We start from the raw sequence: 16,880 nt of genomic DNA on the forward strand, positions 1-16,880 counted from the left end.
GAGTTAATAATTTAATCACCAAATTTTAACACCCGTGACAAAAGAAATCTCTGATAGAACTCAACTCACACATTGTATGATAGCTATTTCACTGTGGTACAAGAAGGGTATTGGCATGTCTGGTAGCAGGTGAAGCATTGTCATGATTGATGGATGTAAAGAATGTTACCACAAGCCCTCATGACTGGTAATGAATGGATGAATAATGTTTCATTATAATGTATAATGTACGTCAAATGTATAATTTATAATGTATAAATTACATACGTCTTACATATTTGTAGGATATAATTTCATCTTCTTATAAAGCACTGTTGAACAACGTACTATCGTGTGTTTCATATTATACAAGTGATAATTTCTTTGTTTAGAGCTAGTTTTTATCAATCATAAATTTAGTGGTAATAGCATCCATAACAGCATCACACATGATAAGTAAAGATTAAGTTTTTATGAAATTTCTAGATCTTGAATTTGATTGGCAGATGGTCACGTAGCCTGGTCACGCTTGAGCCGCCATCTTGTACAAACGTGTCCATGTTTTTACTACTGTATCTGAACTATACCACTACAATCGGCGTGACTTTGCTTTGGTTATTTTTCTTCAGGTTTTTATTTTATTTTACATTTTATTTCACATTCCAACAGACAGCTCCATTTTCATATTGGTAAACTTATGATCCAGACAATTTACTCATAAATTGTTATTGATAAAACTGTCTTTTGCTTATTCAAGAATAAAATACTACTTTTGCAAATTAATCATGTAACAAATGTGTTTTTCGCGTTTACACAATATTAAGTAACACTATTAAAGAAGATAAATTAAACTTATATCGGATTTGTCGTTTGACAATTATACATTTTGTTTGCTCCTTCGGAATTAAGCCACTCAGCTGAGTAGGCCTACGGATTAAGTAAATCTGCTCCTATTTTTATCTTTCAGAAAGAAAATACAGTTCAATGTCAAAAAGTTAAAAGTTGAAAAAACTGTATACGTGTATTAATTATAAGCAAACGATTATGCATCGATTTATTTTTTAAGTCGTTCTGTTTAAATGTTTGTAAGGGAATTAATTTTAAACCATCCAAACAATCATATAACTATAATAATGTAACATTTTCAGTCATTTTAGCCAAAAATGATAAGGATCTGGAGCAATCAATGGAGGATTTCTCACAGATTTCCAGATGAAAGTTCTTTATCGAGCAAATAAACTCTCTAAATAAAATATCTTTAATCATAGGTATTGTAGCTGATAGAAACATTTACCAGTCGACAATATTTACCTTAAGTCAAACACAAATTTTATTATTGGTTTTTTAGTGCAGGAAACGTATATACTGTAGCCTATACGTTTTTTAAGCATAAGTATTCATTTTTGGTAGTTTAAGATTTTTGAGTAATGAAAGCATCATAATTAATTTTAATTTATGGTTGACTTGTTCTATTAATATATTAGCCTTTAATTAAATTAGGAAACAATTTGGACATTTATCATTAAATATCCTGAAACGCTTACATAACAAGCTACCAGGAACTTTCACGTAATTGTGGGAAAGCGTTTGTTATTGGAATTTAATAGATATGGATCAATTATGGATCTTCAGAACATTAGTGGCAGTTTATGTAAAATAATTACAAAAAGCATGTAAAATTCAAAGCATTCTATTTCCAAAGCACCCCTGAATTTCAACTGTTAGTGTTTTTGAACTATGGAGACATTATAACGAAAAAGTAAGTTGTTTAAATAAACCTTACCCTCAGATATAAATCTTACCATCAGACCTACAGTAATATCTTTTTCATGAAATGGAAAATTTTCTAATAATATTTTCAACTTAATTATTTAGTATGTATTGTTGTGTACTGTAATGTTGTACGTAACTGTCGACCAAACAATTAGACTATACTTTTAATTTCTTAACCTGATACCTTCAGTATCCAATAGTCAATGCTGATACTAAATATTGTTAAACGTAGTATGTTGTCTGCTATAATAACCGAATTAAGTAAGAACTGATTTAAACGTCACTTATATTTTGTGCAAAAAAATATTTAATAAATGTCTTAAAGCATGTTTTAATATACATGTTCATCAACCTCATTTACCTTGACTTGTTCCCTTAAGTGATAGATAACCTCGATTAAAGTATAATTAATCATAAATAAATTACCCCAATACATATTTCGTTGAAAGCTTATTCGAGTGGTACTTTTGTCAAAGTGTAATGGTCTCATGAATGATAGATGAAGCAACTGTCATGTAAGAGGATCTCGCAGGATCAGAGAAGGACTTGCAGTAATCCTCAGAGTCCTCATGAACACTAAGGAGATTAGCTTTTTCATTGTATTACTCAAACTTTTTCCTTTTGCTTGTCCACAAAGTGGTGGAGATTAATATCAGTAGCTCTTTTTGATGTTTAATTAAAAATTAAATTTATTTGCGTATAGACTTTAATGGAAATTCTCCCATCAATGTCTGTGGGCGTTTATTCATAATTAATGTTCTAGTTTAGTTACTGTGTAATCTATCTAGATGGATTGTTTCACTGAGTTTAAAATATCCCATTTATAGCCACTTTACTTTTGTTTTCTTTGTTGGACTTCCTTTGATGACATTTATTCCAGACTTAATGTTAAAATAAGTTTAAAAAGGGTTAGAAGGGGTGGAAGGGTTTAAAAGGTTGGGGGCCACTTTTAGCCTTGCTTTTGCCCTCTCCCTATAGGCATCGGCCGAAGCGTGAAACGAATTCAGCAAAGCAAGGGGCAAACCGTTACAGTACAAGAGTACCTATAACAGTTATCAGTGGCAATGACCAGGATCCAAATCCATCGCTGCCTTGGACCTCGAAGAATATGATGTTACCAACTTACCACTTATGCTTTTATGTCAGAACATTTGTATAACGAAAACCTGATCAAAAATAGTTTAAACCATTATTTTGACAATCGTTGAAGTATTAAATTATTTAGATTGTTTAAACTTACTTCATAAGTTCTGGTTTGAGTTTCAACACAACTGTGCTATCAGCTGTTTTGAAAACTGATCTAATTGGCAAAATTATTACTAACTACTTGTATAGTCAAAAGCTAATAGTTTCGGCTCTATTACAAAATAAGTTATTAAACTTAACTAAGACATGCATTCACATTCGACACGATGTTTTAATGACATATTTGTAGTATCTGGGGTTCCGCATTGCATTAACTTTGTACCAAGGTTTGTGTATAATCATTATTTCTATTAGATAATTCCTATTGCCTCGGAAACTTATATTCAATTATTATTTCCTTTATATTGTTGTTTATTGTTGTTTATGACATGTTGAAAGATTACGCTTATGACTTGCACTGAATCGTATTATACTTTTATGTCCACACCGTTTAAAGTCTTATTCATCCCCTTTTAAAGATATACCAATATTTTAAACACATTTTAAAGTTTGGAACTCAAATGTGAGGGCTTGGTGAAAAAATGTTTTCTAGATGTATGTGTATTTTTTTTATCCGTATTGTAAATTTAGTTTTGTATAGGCAGATACGCAAAGGGTCGGAAATGACTTTGACGTTTCCAAAGGTACTTCATAATCCTCGTGGATTTATTATTGTGTAAGCAGTAAACATGTTTTTATACAAGAGGAAGGGGTTTCGGAAGGTCGTGTTTTGGAGATCAGGTTAAGCCTGGGAAAACATTAGCGGATGTACATCTTACCTTGACGTGCTTGACGATGTTCAAACAAGTTTGACAACTAGGCATATTTGAAAACATAAAACATTGATTAATTGTTAAATTACTCTAAAAAATAAATAAATTGTCTGATGGTTTTGAATGAAAAGAATCTTTTTGATTATAACAACTATTAATATATTTTGTGCATTTTGGCAGCCTAATCATATAAATTAAAGGCCCATGAAAATGTGTATTAGGTGTATTGAAAAGTCTGAAATGTTTTTCGTTACCTTCATAAGTTATATATTAAATAAAGTCAATATTTTAAGTAACTGATGTTATAAACAAAACAGGAAATTTAGATCTATGCAGCCTTAGACTGTGCATATATTGATTATAATTTTTTGAGCTTCAACGTCAATTAATATCGTGTTTTAAAATATCCCCAAAGACTATCCAAATATCAAAGTAGATTTAATTATCCATGGGGAGATTATATTCTGAAATAAAAGTAAATAATATAACCTGTTAAATGAGAATTCCCATGAGTCAACTACAAGTGCTTTTTATTGTCCGTCGTTGAAATTTTTTGCTCGCATGATAGTTAAAAAGACAGTTTTTAACTAACAAAACTACCTACTAATAACTATATTTAACCTGATTCCCATACATATTTAGTTACTAATATGTAGATTTTTAAATTTACATAAACCCGTTTACGCTGCAGTTAAATTTTCTTGACTGCACAAGTTTCTAAACTCGTTTAAATTCCTGTAAGTGAGTAAACTGATCCATCGATATGTCAATCTTATACATAAGCTGAAACATACGTTTACCTTTTTTGCTGTTAAACGTTTAGTTTGCACTATAATCCTAACACTTTAAGAAAAACAATAAATAGGTAAAACAGTACAATATGAATAAATGGTATTTTTCGGGTTATGATGCGCTACAACATAGATGGTAGTAAATGGAATTTTCAAATTTCCTAATTTAAATAAATGCACACATTAGTTTATCACAGTTATCTTGCAGGTCATGTTTTTTCTTCTTATAAAATTATAATTCGTTTAATAACAAACAATATTCAATAGAAGATTGAGAATAATTCTATATTAAAAAACCTTCACAAGGATATCTTTAGATCACTGAAAAGTCCCTCACTGATCTCACTAAATCTTCCTCCTTGGGGGTTTTCTTTCAATCACTCTCTCAGATGATTTCAGCTGGTTTACTTTCTGATGAATACAATAAAGATACACTTTGTCTAAAGCTATGACAAGTGCTGCACAAATTTTTGCTATTCATTTAGTTACTGACAATTTTTACAGTTTGATAAAACAAATACATTTTATAGGCCTATTATTATAAACAATTGCGCCTGCTTTACTTGAGTATTTTTTTAGACTTGGAGTGGATAAAAAAGTCTTAAATTATTGGAAAATTGAGTTTAATTACACATAAGTGATTAGGATTCACGTAAATAATAAACTTCAGTTGAAGTCACGGAAAATACGTACTTAACGCAAGAGTTGCTGCTTAAAGAAGGGTAAATGGTTACAAAATAATTTTGGTCTGTCAAAGACTTGACGTTAAGTTTTAAAAGCATATTTTGTAATTTCTTACATTTCTAACGAATTTTTTTTTGTTATATTCATAAACAAAGCAAATATATTTACGGGATTTTCAAACAGCCTTTTTAAACTTTAAGAACAATACAAAAGGAAAACTTCAATCCGCTTAGTGTACATGAAGGCTTCAAGGATCACTGTAATTCTTCCTCTGAGCATGTAGAATCCTCTTATATTACAGAGTTATATTGAACATTGACAAAAAACCTCAATCCCCCATTTCTACAAATATTCAATGTGTCATATATTTAGAAGTGATTTTATTGTAAGTGTAAATGAGAGTATTACACATGTTCCTCTTTACCTACCATCAAAATCTTTGGCAAGATTTATGAAACATGTATGTACATATTTTGCAAAACAATATTGATTATTTCATTTTTGAATGAGCCAACAAACTGAATTATGTACCCAAACAAGCCTTTATACTATTCTTAGTAAACTGTTAATATGTTGACAATCTGTCAGTCGATTGATTACCCAAGACACAATCATCTGATTAACTCAACCCCCATGCCACGAGAGACTGGCCCCATGTTAGAATTGTGGTTCTAAAATGTTACATAAAGCTGAAAACACTTGGTTTAGTTTTAAAATTATAGGTTATATTCAAAATGCATACAAAAAAGAATTATATTTCTGCTAGATATTCTTTTGAGTAATTTTCAAAGTAAAAATTGACCATTAGGCTATAGTATTTAATTTTAAATGCATAATAACATGCACTTAATATACTGTCTACCGTTACACAATTAAATATCTTTTACGTGCAAAAATATGACACGCATATTGTGTTAGACAATTTAAAAACTGAATTACAGTCACTGTTATAGAAGCCAGGGATGCATTTGCTGAGTAGTTTGAGCTTGATAAAATAACAATCCTTTTAATCCTTCAATTAGTGATGAGTTCTGTTTGTTTATAGTCACACGGGATCCCTGGGTTTTGTTGATTCAATCAGTGAACACACATGCTTTCTGCACTAACAAATATCATTGATTCATATTGTTCGTTAACCAATTTGTAAATAATTCTGTCATTTCCAAGTGAAATCACTGCAATTTTGCTGATTGTACTATATTCTACTCAATGAAAACCGTTCGGAGTCGTACATTAATTGTATATATATAGATATATATATATATAATATGTGATATATATATAATATATATATATAATATATATAATATATATATTATATATCATATATATTATATATATGATATATTATATATATTATATATATATTTTTTTTATATATTATATTGAATTCCGTGTAAAATAACCAAACCATTGAAATATTTGTTTTTGATTTTTTGAAAGATACGTCACCTAAATATTTGATTATGAGTCCGGACGTTTTACTTACTTTAAAACGTTAGGTACGTTTTAGGGTACTTACTTTGATGTTTTGGAGCTAGATAGTTAATATTTAGCAAGTTGGATGGTTAAATATTGGATAGTTACCATTCCGCAATCCAAATATCTAAAAGTTTCATTGCAGAAATTAACCCAATGGGAAGACGAATGAGGGTTTACTTTGTAATGGGTTTTTACTAGGAATATAAGTTAGATACTTCAAAAAAGAATTAAATATTCTCATTGAGAAATCTACTGCACAAACGTAACATAAAAATATAACGATTACTTTTAAATGTGTCAAATAAATCAAATTGTTGTATTTTACTTTTATTTAAAAGTATACTTGAAGGAAAGTTTTTTAGCATACAGATTAAAAGTAAACAATCACCAAATATTAATCTAATAATATTACCCGGTAGTGTGGATTAAATCCAGTGATTCGCCAAAACTAAAATAATTTGTCTAATAGTGAGTTTTTGTAATCCCATTGCTTGATATCGATATCTATAATTTTTTGCACATCTATCATATGTCATCGTTTAAGCTTTAATAATCATAATTAGTCATTAATTCAAATACAATAAACACTTTACTTTTTTACACTCAGTACATTTTATGGAGTTGCAAGCGTAGTTCAGTCAGCCACTGCTTTGTTGTTGAATTCCAAAAGCTTAACGGACATCCCTTGATCTAGCAATCTCTGACTGTTCAGTTTAAACTGGAACTCAATCGGTCAACTACAACAAGTTCTGAGCGCCTTTGTACTAAGCCCGATTACGATTTCATACAGTATACAAACAATAGATTGAGTTTTAGAACCAATAGTAAAAATATTTAGATAGAACTTCGAGTAAAAAGTGTAGAAAAAAACGAATTACTTACTATAATACAAAACTTAGACACGTTGTGTTTGCTTTCACAAAGAAACAACTAAGTTTTTAATTAAATAAACTAGAATTGACAGTTGGCCATGTGATAAGTTAATACTGTATGTATTTCCTTTAGAGAACCTTTGTTATATTAGACTGCCGAGCAGTAAGAGCGTTAACATTTTTTTTTTTACCAGAATAAACAGCTCTATATTGGACGACGCGGCATAGGTTTGGGGTGTAACAAATTTGTAGGGTATATAATAACTGGCCGCTTTACAGAGTGTAATAAAAATACGAGTACACAATATTTACAGCAATATATACCTCCAATACTGTATCTTTCGTTAAATAACAATGAAAATCCAATTTCTAAAGGTTCTGGTAGAAGAGTTTGTCAGACTACGATCCTCATAAAAGAAACGTTGCTATTTTTTGTCATCGGCGTTGCACACATTGGACCTGGAAATTGAATTAGTTTCAGCAAGAACCAATCAAGAGTGTCCTTTCCCTTTGAGAGACCAAACCAATATACTAAGAATGTAAAGAGAACTCAAGAAAGGAATTTTTCTTACAACGTGTAGACCTCAATTCAGTTTCGTTGCCAACTGCAATCCCCACTGTGGAGTCAACGACCGGATTTAATCTTTTACTGTTTTTTCGTAATATTCACAAATATTAATTTGCTACAAATATTTTCCTGAATTTCTGTTTTATAGTTGTATTGTTTATCATTAGGGTTTAGTTCATTAAGGTGCAATTTTTCATGGCGGGTTTACAACCTAGCCATCGCAAAGACTAGCTGTTTCGCAAAGATCTCTTTAAATCAGCTCAGTGTACGCACTTGATAGCTGCTATTAAACATGCTATGGAAAACGATTACTTCACAACTGGTAACTTTGGACTCCATTCACCGGTTTTTGAGTGAACTATATAGTAAAATCTTCATTCGTAGGCTCAAGTGGCCAGTGGAATCACTACATCTTAGTCTTCCGGAGCCACGTAAAGTATTAATATTGACATTGAATAACAGAAGAACTCTAAATGTAAAGTATAAATACGAATTTGTCACGACCCTCACCGGAAGATAAAGTATGTAGAGAGTAAAATTATCTGCGTACTTGCAGTTGCTTGTACATATACGATAAGTACGACCTCAATGATGTTGGATTAATTGGTTTATTCTAATCTAATAAAATAGTGGAATTTGTATTTGTCGTACTTACCGAAATTCCTGTTACTTTACTCGCTGTCATCAGAACTCATCTTTTCTAAGCCTTTAGAAAACACCATTCTACTTTGACCTATATGCTGATTAGCTGTCCTTACCTCTCTGTTACCTTCTGTTACAGAAGTGTGTGACTCCCGGGCTGCAGGACTGACGGCCATCCTGGAGGCAGCAGTGGCGACTCCTCCCAGGGCCATCCTCGGGTCCGTGGACCCCGGGCTCTGCCCCCTGCTGGAGGCGGTAGCCGCCCTACGCCACACCCCGGTCGTCACCTGGTCCTGTCCCCAGGTCAGTCAGAAGTTCTAGAGTTTGGCGAGTAAGTTGCCATTACAGATTATGAAAAATAGAGTTATCATAATGGATGCTGTTTTATTAACGTTGGGAAAACGTCTCAGCTATACATTTTCTCTACTTCTCTGTCGTAGGAAACTTGATTGCAAAATTGTAGTACTTGGCTATTTCAATATATTTAAAATACTACGTGAACTCCCTAACTAGAGTATAAACGACCTAAATAAATTAAAGAAATGGTAAATACTAGTTCAAATAATATAAGCCCAACGTTTTACAAAAACATCGTTCATAATACAACCACAACAAGTTAATAACAATCATCAAAATGTGTTGATATATTATTAAAAGATTTGTGAGTTAAAATATATTGTAGCTATTCTATGCATAGCAGCACCAATTAAGCCCATATTTCAATAATTATTCATTTTGGACAAACTGTGTGGAAAGTGTTATGATGAAAATTAAATTAGTTAGTTATGGAACTTGTATCTAAAATATTGCTAACAGCCAAGCGACTTAGGCTTGCCACAAAATTAATGCATTTAAATACGATGTACATACATATTTTTATTTGAAATATTACTATTTTTTTTCAATATCCGATCACTGATGCGTGATATATTTGGCCATTTTAATATATTTACCCTACCTGTATGAAACTAAAACTACATTAAAAATAACAAATCAGCAATGGTATATGATACTAAAGAAATGTTTATATTGCAGTGGTTGTACGTGTAAAACGCTTAAAAAAATAGGAACTACTTACCATATTACATATTAGTGAGGAATTCTTACTATAAAGTAACAAGGAAAGTTGTAAACCAGCACATGGCCAGCATTCTACGCTTGAGTGTCAGGATGGTCTTATGATCTCATGTTTACGAGTCATGTCATATTTTATTTCACATATGTTTGAATTTACTATTTCTTTCGGTTGTTAGAGCGTAATTTTGATTTGACAAATACTACAAGATTAATTAGTTTGAAAATAGCTTTCAGCAAAATTACCCTTTTATATTATCTACCATATTGGATGGTTACACTATATTCATTTATTGTTAGATACGTCAAAAATATAACACAGCAATTATATAAATATCTTAAATTATGTTATTCATGAAGTACGAGTACCAATAAAGTGCATACTTTTGAGCGTTTAAAGAATTGAGGTTAAATTTGAGTTTAATAATCTGTAAAGATCTAATTCTAGGGGGAAATTAACCAAGAGAGCTATTAGGTTTATAAGTTTACCATCACCACTAACTAAGCCTTTAATTAATTGGATCATTACAGCCGTAACTTTGGCTGAACACTTAAGGCTAATACTATTTAGAATTAGTTGACTGGGACGGATGGCGTCGTCCTGTAATCCAGCTACTAGGAGGTCACGAATTGTGGATATTTATAGGCATGCACTGTGGATGCGATACTCCCTGGTGTGGATTAACGTCCGCACGAGTGAGTTATACGACTATCCGCAGTACTATCCTGATAATTAGACCAATTCGTATGTACCATGGCAAAAAGTGGTTCGGATTCCACTATAAACTGTAGGTCCCTTAGTTGCCATTAGCTGTATGGGTTATTAATTAACAGCTGTGTCTAAGGATTATGTCGGCCTTAGTCACTAACAAGACTACAAGATCGCGCCACTCATCCCACACACATCCCCATTCATACTTGGCTTAAAATACCTACATTTGTATGGTCGCCATTTCATAGAAAAGTATAAGAGTAAAGTATAAAGTATTAATTTTAATCGTAATTTTACAACTATATTTTACGTTAATTTATACCACTATTATTTAATAATTAAAATTTTGATTTGGCAATCCATCTTTTACTAATATGTTTTTTACCATTTTTAAAGGTTGAAAACATAACTATTTCTTGAAATTGTACATATATTTATTAATCAAGGTATTGTGAACCCAATTTAATAAATGTTCATATGGTACGTATAAACTCCATTAAAAGTTATCAACCATACTTACATTAATGTTCATTGTGAAAAACGATATATATGTAGGTTACCTTCCGCCACTCCACCATCTGAACACAAAACCAATGCTTTGAAAGAAGTAGCAAAGTGGAAGAAATTTATTCAAAGTTTAAGACATTCTTGCAGAAAGTGAACTGAAGAGGAAAAGACAGATGGAGTGTAATAAAGGCAAACCGAATAAGTTGGGGATTGAAACTTCTAGACGAGAGCAAGAAAATTGATGCCTTAAACTTCTCTTTCGTGCCGCACTTATAGGCTCAGATTTAGTATTAGGTATTCTTTATCGTCAACACTAGCATTATTACTAATTCTGTAATAGTATATTACGTTACTAGTCCTGAAAATAAGTGTTTGCCGGACGAGTGTGGTCGTTCCCGTGCGAGACGAAGTCGAGTACGGGATTACCATACGAGTCCGGTAAACACATTTTGGACGAGTGACGTACGATAGTTTACGCCATTCTACTAAATCTGTACAAATCCTTGTATATTACCACCAACTAAAGGACTAAATCACTAGTCAACCTCTAAGAGAGGTTATGTTTTTGTTTATAACTACTCATTGCCACCCAAATACAGTATAATCAGCTGATTGGTGTCCGGTAAAACTCATTGCAGTACAGTAGTACGCAATGAAACCCCATTTGATTAAGCTGGCGGCAAACAGCTGTTTTCTGGACTAAATCCTTGCGAGGGAAGTTCGTCAAAATAGTGTAGTGTGGCGTAAACTAAGTAGTGAATGGGATGTTAGTGTTAGCTCTGTCTAAACTAACAATCGTAATGTTTAACTAAATCTTACTAAATATTGTAGGTTTATTTTTTTATCATGTTTTAAATTTCTATATATGTAGTGTGTTTGTGCCTGTACACTATAATAAAGTACTTAGGGACGCATTAGGCAAGTAAGGAATAAACCTAATTATTTATTTAACGTAAGCAAGTTGTTATTATTTAAAGAGATCTCAACTAAAATTAATATATTTTTTAAACTGCTGCAAAATACATTCTACATACAGTAAAAATACCCTAAAACCAAATATAAATGCAACAGAGTTATCGATATGTTTGCCTCCTACTAGTAATTATAGCGTAAGAGTCGATTGTCAGTAAGTTATTTCTGTAAAACAACATAGCAACGTCTTTACCTAAACTCTTTCATTTATTAGAATAGGTGACAAACTTACAGTAGGAGTACACTTTTCTTAAACATTTATAATCCAAATTAGTGAAAGACCTTTTTCTTTTTCTTTGGCTATGTGTAAACCTATGATTTAACGACAAATTAGTGCTTGACTCCTTTCTAAAATCAACCACGTGGATGTCTGCTTAGACTACAGTAAATTGTAAACATGTTCTACCATTCCACACAATCTACTTGTTGAGTCTGGTGTTGAAGACAGCTTTATAAAACAGTTCCTAATACCAAAAGTCTTTTACAGTAAAGCTTTTAAGGAACAAAGGGATTGAAAATAGCCCCTTATTCACTATAGCCACTAAGGAAATATCCTACATTGTGTGCAACCTTTGCAATTTTTCACATGTTAGTCTTGGTCTATTTAACGTTTCTTTAACGTTCTTGTTAATGGATTATTCCTGTTCAAATACTACTAGGTGACTTAAAAATTTATTTTTAGCCGATCGGAATTTTTTCTCCTTCATTGGCCATGTAAACACCTACTATTTAACGACAAATTATTGCTTTACTCCTTTCTAGAAACACCCAATTGGGATTTTTTCACTTTTTATTATTTGACGTTTAAAAAGGGTATAATCAACAGCTCAAGTTAATTAGAAGAAACAACGGTCTTTCGCTAATTCTATTTGGATTATAAATATTAAAAGAGTTAACAGAATATGGCTTAAACTCGTTAAATGGCTTTTCAGATGTTAAAACTGTAATTTCAATCACTGATGTAGATGGTGGTTTTGAACTATCAGTAACTAAAACATATACAACTTCACCACTTAATGAAAATCAACCAAACTCCTTCAAATCAGAAAAATCAATACACTGATATATTCGCTCATCATTCCTACACATCACAAGTTTTCTCATGACGATCACAACTTAGAAGAAGATTAGTTAAGCATGTTCACAGCTTAATACATCAAACTGGTATGTTAGCTTACATAAAGAAACTTTTTATCATTATCTTACTTGTTTTTGTTTTTAATCTTCTTACTCACTTTTATTTACTTACTCTACGCATTTTTTCACTGTTAATCTGTGAAAATAATGGAGTTATATCTCCAAGAAGGTTTTCATAATTTACATAACAGGTAAGACCAGCTATGAATTTTTTTTAACGTGGTTGCTAATTAAAATTAAGAGGTGACCAAAGTGGGATAACACAGTTTTTATATTGTAAGGGTTATCAGAAAAGATAAAACTAAAATGGGGTTGTAAGTATATAAAAAGGATAATATTCTTAATAAAAAAATATTTTATTAAACTCATACATGATAGGGATTGAAGTTATATGATGGAGTGTATTTTAAGCTGACCACTTCAGCTGTAAGACAATTATTAAGCTCAAAAACATGGCATAGGAAAGAAGGGGAATTCGATAAAATCCTAGTTGAGTATATTTTAAGTCAAACGACTTAGTTTATGGCATGAACCATGACAACAATTGTTACGTTTATATTGTGTGAGAGGGAAGAGGGAAATCATTACGGCCACTAGTAATCACCAGTATTATCATGATAATGGTAAGGAAATAATGGTGATTAATTATTCCAACTGCAAATTGTCGTTGAGATGACTGAACAAAATAACCAAAACAATGGTCGTACAAGAATCATTCTTGAGCGCATGTGTATTACGCTAGCCACTCTAATAGAGAATATCTATAACATTTAATCTCAGAAAATTTTTGTTTATATTTTATTTTATTAAAATTATCGAAATGTGATGACTTAGCCACTTGAAAACTCGTATATTTGACTTCCTGGATGTAAAAGCAAACTGTTACATCAATATTCTGCAGATAAATAACATTTTTCACAAACAAACTTTGACGAAAGAAGCAAGTGTCTCTAACAGGACGATTAATACTTGCAAGAACAGCAATTTAAAGTTTGTCAATTTAACTACAGAACCTCTTTGTAAACTGCACGTCTCAACTTATCAATTTGCCTTTGTATTAATAATGATAGTTACTCAAAAACTGATTCATCGCCAATAGTAGGGTATTACTTTGGTGAACATACATACGTTCACAACACAGATAATACACGCTCAAAAACATTAAGCTTTTCGTTTAAATAATAACAAATCATGTTTTGATTAAAAGGTTACCAATGTAAACTATTGCAATAAATATTTATTAGTCCAGTCAATGAATGATCCAAAAGTAGGTGTAGAGTGCGTGAGCAGGTAACTAAGCGATTCCTTCAGAAACTTGTTCAGGGAGCTTAGGGTGTTAACATACCAAAAGTCCTGACTCCTAGGTGGTGAGCCAGGGGGTGGAGGGGGGAAAAAGGGGGGGAAAAGGTACGCATTTTAGGTTTTTTGATTATATCTCGAAAACTATCAACTTTTTGTATACTATAGTAAATTATAAAATTGAAGAAGATTAAATTTTCTACAAGAAAAGTATATAATGTGTTTATTTTGGATCAACAGATTACCAGTTATAACTTATTTAATTGATATCTTATTAAAATACTCCTTCCATAAGAAATACATGTAAATTAGTTTGCGAAATGGGGCGAATCCTATCCGCCCAAAGGAAATATAACTGATATTCTGGAAATCCTTGACAAAATTTCCAGTAATTTGACACTTTAATCATGAAATTTTGTCAAAAATTAAAGCGAGGGTGAGCGTTTAAAAATGGGATGATTTAAGGTTTTTTTTTATATTTCCAATAAAAAAACACCAAAACTCGACATTTTGTTACCTCGCCCTCGCCTTAATTTTGGATCAATTTTAATGATTAAAGTGTCAAATTACTGGAAATCTTGTCAAGATTTCCAGAATATCATTTATATTTCCTTTGGGCGGATAGGATTCGCCCCATTTCGCATACTAATTTACATGTATTTCTTATGGAAGGAGATTTTAATAAGATATCAATTAAATAAGTTATAACTCGTAATCTGTTGAACCAAAATAAACACATTATATACTTTTCTTGTAGAAAATTTAATCTTCTTCAATTTTATAATTTACTATAGTATACAAAAAGTTGATAGTTTTCGAGATATAATCAAAAACCCCAAAATGCGTACCTTTCTCCCCCCCCTTTTTCCCCCCTCCACCCCCTGGCTCACCACCTAGGAGTCAGGACTTTTGGTATGTTAACACCCTAAGCCCCCTGAACAAGTTTCTGAAGGAATCGCTTAGTTACCTGCTCACGCACTCTACACCTCATTCCTTGACTGGACTATATGTAGATTTGAATCAAACTACTTAGTTAATTAGTTGTTGCTTAGCTAAGTATTAAATATTTTTGGAATTTTCAACATTATAATTTCAATCTATTTAATAAAATAATTATGCGTAATCATCATCCATCAAGTCTATCTTACGGCTAAAAAGCTTTGCCTTAATTGGTTTCTGAGTTTAAATAGCTTAGTTTGTACATTAAAAAGTGATATAAATAGATTCAAGCTACAAAAAAAAACAATATCTAATTACTCAATCCAGCATACCAATTGTGTTAAGGTTAATCTTTGCTATTTTTACATTTACGACTACATCATCAAACTATGCAATGTCTTCTTCAAAACATGTTTTAAAATATTGCAATTAATTGTGGAAAAATATTATACAAATGAGGTTAGAATTCAGCTACAATTACAATTGAGTTTATGATTGAGACAATACATAAACAATATTGTAAAGAATTTTACACATTTTTAATTCTTACAACCAATATTTATGCAGAACAATGTAAACTAAGTTAAACTATGTTATTAAATTTTTTTAATATTTGTTTGTGGTAATAAGTTAATTTGTGTACTATTTATTCCGAAATTTAAATTCTAATGTTACATAACTAATTCACATTTTTCAGACTTCTAGTTGGGACCACCATATCAGTAACGAATTTATATCCAGGATAATTTTATGTCCCTCTGTTCTCGTTGCTCAGTTTATATCCTCTCCCGTTCATGAAATATGCCCCATTATACAGACCCTAATGTATACGGCTAGTTTTATGTGCTAAACTCTAATACAGATAATATCAGTATTCATGTATTTTATTGTTGAATTGAATCCTTTTGTGATTATTGAGGCTAATTTACATTTTCATTCAACCTATGCTAACCCAATTTACTCCTATAGAATATTTTATTTAAAATAGTATTAGATCATAAATTTATTTTCAGTAACAAACTTAATATATAAAAAAACAATTTCAATGTAAAATTCAAATATTAGTGTGAGAAAGGTTAATATTTAAGTTAGCACAGCTGAACTATAGTGAAATATGTTTTAACGTTTAGCTTTTAGAAGAACAAAGTGTAGTGTTGTGGTTGATTAATGTAATAGAATAAACTATTTAGGCATATTTAGTAAAATTGATGTGTATATTACTTGAGTACACAATCAACTGAATTGTAAACATATAGACAATTAATTGATAAAAAAACATATGTTATACCAGCTGGTGCGCTACACAAAGCAAATAAAATTATACCACAGTTAAGTTAATACGGTTATTTGTTCCGATTAAAAGGTCAATTCATTTATTTTTCAGTTAAATATTGAAAATGTTTCATTGTTCGTTTGTGCATTTAAACATTTACATAACTGAAAATATTTTACTTTCGTACATTTATTATTTTAAGTCAATCATTTTCATTT

At 31.2% G+C, this 16,880-nt stretch overlaps 1 protein-coding gene across 1 annotated transcript in view; it reads left to right on the forward strand.

The window, feature by feature from the left end:
- Positions 1-16,880, forward strand: part of LOC128991689 (guanylate cyclase D-like) — a 136,195-nt gene that overhangs the window by 31,382 nt on the left and 87,933 nt on the right. Inside the window, exon 2 of the mRNA XM_054414789.1 lies at positions 8,889-9,052. Within this exon, the coding sequence (XP_054270764.1) occupies positions 8,889-9,052 (164 nt within the window). The remainder of the gene's footprint in view (positions 1-8,888; positions 9,053-16,880) is intronic.

This window comes from Macrosteles quadrilineatus, unplaced genomic scaffold, assembly GCF_028750875.1.
Source record: "Macrosteles quadrilineatus isolate MER2022 unplaced genomic scaffold, UCM_ALF_1.0 Scaffold_4__1_contigs__length_99947679, whole genome shotgun sequence".
In the NCBI taxonomy this organism is placed as follows: domain Eukaryota; kingdom Metazoa; phylum Arthropoda; class Insecta; order Hemiptera; family Cicadellidae; genus Macrosteles; species Macrosteles quadrilineatus.